The sequence below is a fragment of the Rutidosis leptorrhynchoides genome, chromosome 8, assembly GCF_046630445.1.
Source record: "Rutidosis leptorrhynchoides isolate AG116_Rl617_1_P2 chromosome 8, CSIRO_AGI_Rlap_v1, whole genome shotgun sequence".
Taxonomy (NCBI): Eukaryota; Viridiplantae; Streptophyta; class Magnoliopsida; order Asterales; family Asteraceae; genus Rutidosis; species Rutidosis leptorrhynchoides.
The window spans coordinates 61,610,378-61,613,898 of NC_092340.1; the positions used below are offsets into that span (position 1 = coordinate 61,610,378).

Here is a 3,521-nt window from a genome sequence, read left to right on the forward strand (position 1 = left end):
ATAGGAGCTCTGCTGAATCAGTTGTAGTATATATATAGTATCATAAAATAAAAATGATGTATGTCTGAATCGATCTCAATCGACCCCTGTCCGGAGGCGGAGAATAAGTAGGGATAAAATGATTGCAACCCGTTACATACTTTACCCAAAACAAAAACACTTTCTAAGGGATGTGCAAAAGGATTATGGGTTAGATTCAAGGTCCTTTAATTAATCTAATTAAGTCTGGTAGGCTTTGCGAAATGGAGTTAGAGTTCCATTTGTCCATACTTGGATTGTTTCCATTTTCATAATTAATAATGATCATTATGATTCGCGTTTTGAACATGCAAGAATACTAATAGTAAATTAACAGGACACCTTCCATTTAGAAAGGTATTTATCCATATTCGATAAGATATACCGAGTATTTGATGTTTATTTTGTAATTAAATAATCAATTCGATCATAGGTTTTATCAAGCAATTTGAGAGTATGATAAATGATAACCTAACGCAACTATTTTTTAGTCTTTCAGTCCCATCTGGCTTATAAAAGTCGTTCAAATCAATATAACATACGTATATGTGTAAACATAATAGTTGCTAACATGACAGTTACATTTACAATCTTTAATATAAATTTCAATATCAATAACCCACAAAGAAAGAAAAAAAGTTTTACATAAAGAAATGATACATGAAGTGAGACAAGACCGTAAAAGTTTCTTGAAAGAATTAAGCAATTTGAAAGAGAAAGATGATAGTTACATATAAAACCCCCCAATATTTCTCCACTCTTCCAACATCACCACTTGATGTAACTTTTCCATTACCTTCAAATAAACAAATACGATATATACTAATTTAATATTAATACTAAGATTAAAAAATACGTGTAACAATTACATGCTACTATAACGATGTAGGAGGAAGTAACATACTACGTACATATTGGTAGTTTATGTTATGTAGGAGAAAGTAAAGAGTGTATGTTATGCCTTTATATTCCTTTTTAATATTATGTTTTCTATGTTTTCTATTTAATTTTGATATATGAGTGTTTAAAGGGTTATCTTATTATCTTGAAAGTCTCTATTTGAAAAAAAAAAAAAAAAAAAAAAAAAAAAAAGACTTATTATAAACGTTAAACTTTTAATACATATGGAAGGATAATAATACTAATAATAACGTATCAACGTAAAAACAATTTATAACAAACGTAGAAAAATTCAAAACAACTAGGTTATTCACAATATTTTAATTAATTGACATGGTGACTAGTATATGGATCTTTCAAAATTTCGGGCTTTGCTTAATCATATACTTTATAGGGATTTTATCATATTCATCTCTTCTAAACCCATGAATTACATATTTTCTTAAAATACAATTTTTCGATGCATAAAGTACAAGAATATTTTTGCATATTTAGGGATATATGTAATTTATAAGTTTATGAATGGAAAATATGCTCAAAGAAGTATTTAAGGCCCCGTTTGGCTCATGAAATCTAATGAGATTAAGTGAGCTAAACGAAGAGTAAGAGTTTATATGTCAAACTAATTAATTTAAATATAAAAATAAGTTAGATGTGGTAAATGTAATCATATTATTTTTTTAATTTGGGTATCTAATTTATTTTACGAATTGACTAATCAGAGGGCGACTCTTGCTTTGAGAATAACTCGGAGTCATTGTGGCGAACCTTCGTGACCACGAGGGATGTAACCATATCATTTAGTGCTATAGATTCTTGATAAATTAAAGAGGTTTTCAATAGTTAAAAGTACCCAAATAAACGTTTATCGTAATTGTAATTCGTCTGATTATGTACAATATAATTTAATTTCTGTTCCAAAAAACTATGTTACCTGATGGAGTAACGGCAGTGGAAGTGTTACTAGCTTTTGCATTTTTACCCCAATCCAAAAAAATCTTGGCTTCCGGGGAGTTGGGTGGCAAGTTCATGAGCTCTGAAAAACATCATAACAACAATCAAAGGATATAAAAATTTAACCTTTTTATAACTTTATAATAAAAGAGATGAAGATGGTACAATATATAATGCTTACTAGGACACTCGGTGACATTAGAAGGCGTTTTACATGTATCGGGTAAACCCAATGCGAGTGTCGCATTAATCTTGATGCCGAGATTAGGATCATCTCGGTCTCTAATCAAGATGCATAAACAAACCCTATTATTTTGCACGACCGGTTTAAGGCCAGCACAACAATTCATGGTTGGAGCCTTAGATTGACCACTTACATAAGGAAGGCAAGTGGCTAACCCAATAAGAATGTCACCACACTTTGCCTTGTCTTGATCAAAGTCTCCTTTTGATAAATTCACAAGAACCATAACCATGGCTAGCCATAGAACCAATGTTCGTGACATATTTTGTGAACCCATTTTTAATGTTGAAAGAGAGTGCTAGTTGGATGTCCTTTTTATGCTGTGTGATGGGTTTGATTGATATTAAAGAGGGTATAAATGGGAAATTGATAAGTTGACAAAGTTGTCACATGTAACTATGTTTGATTTGATAAGTTTGTAAAATACATTTTAAATTAGGAATGCTTAAACATTTTTCTGTGAAATCCTCCTATGAACGAGCACATTGGCTTTCCCATAGAAGGTAAAATTTCGGGTAATCAAGCCCCCTGAGCGCGAGACCTGATCAGGGCCGTCTCTACAATTTAGAGGCCCTATGCGAAAATAAAAATGGGCCCTAATACATGTTAAATTTTTTTAATACGGATAAAAAGATTATATTAAAATTATCAATACTAAAGAAGTTTTCAAGAAATCCGTAATTTTTTTATTATCAAATATTTATTCGACAATATTTTATTTAATTTACTTAACTATTCGACAATTGTATATATATTAAAAAATTTAGGCCTTTTAAATTTTTGGGCCCTAGGCGGTTGCCTATGCTCAAAGGCGCCTCTGGACATGATACCGGGTGACTTCATTGGGCAAGCCTAAATGATTTCAAAACTCAACCAATGGTTCGAACCGCAACCTTTTTGCTTGTAAAAGGAGAGCCAGGACCATTCAGGTACTTTTGCTTTTTTGAATGCTAAAACATTTATACCTTAAAAATTTAATATGAAAAATAATGAATGATAAAATCTAATTAAAACGGATGAATTGTTTCCTTTAAATGTTAATATATGTACTTGTTTCATATTATATATTACTCTCGATCTATATAATTATCCTAAGATACATGTCATTCTCTTTTACAGAAAGGTGATTAGTGCACCCGTGAAGAAGAAGAGGGCAAGTTGTCTTGTTATGTGGATAGGTTTTGCCCCGTGATCAATTTGATTATATCGTCATTTAATTGTTTATTTATGTCCCTAACCACATTTTTTGGAATAATATTTTTAGACTTACTTTTATTGTTCCTTTTCTTAAAAAGAACTCGTGTATTTGTCTTCCTCATCATGTTCATTATCTATATATCCATCATAAAGTATTGTGGATCTAGATCTATTTTAACTTGTTTTTCCTCTTTTTATCTTTACAACA

General features: G+C 30.7%; 1 protein-coding gene across 1 annotated transcript; it reads right to left on the reverse strand.

The window, feature by feature from the left end:
- Window positions 1–581: 581 nt before the first annotated feature.
- Window positions 582–2,418, reverse strand: LOC139864871 (non-specific lipid transfer protein GPI-anchored 14-like). The gene is made up of 3 exons (XM_071853433.1): window positions 2,054–2,418; window positions 1,853–1,954; window positions 582–814 (listed from the first exon to the last, which is right to left on the reverse strand). The coding sequence occupies exons 1-3, from the start codon at window positions 2,391–2,393 to the stop codon at window positions 717–719; spliced, it is 540 nt and encodes a 179-aa protein (XP_071709534.1). The 5' UTR covers window positions 2,394–2,418; the 3' UTR covers window positions 582–716.
- Window positions 2,419–3,521: the final 1,103 nt, after the last annotated feature.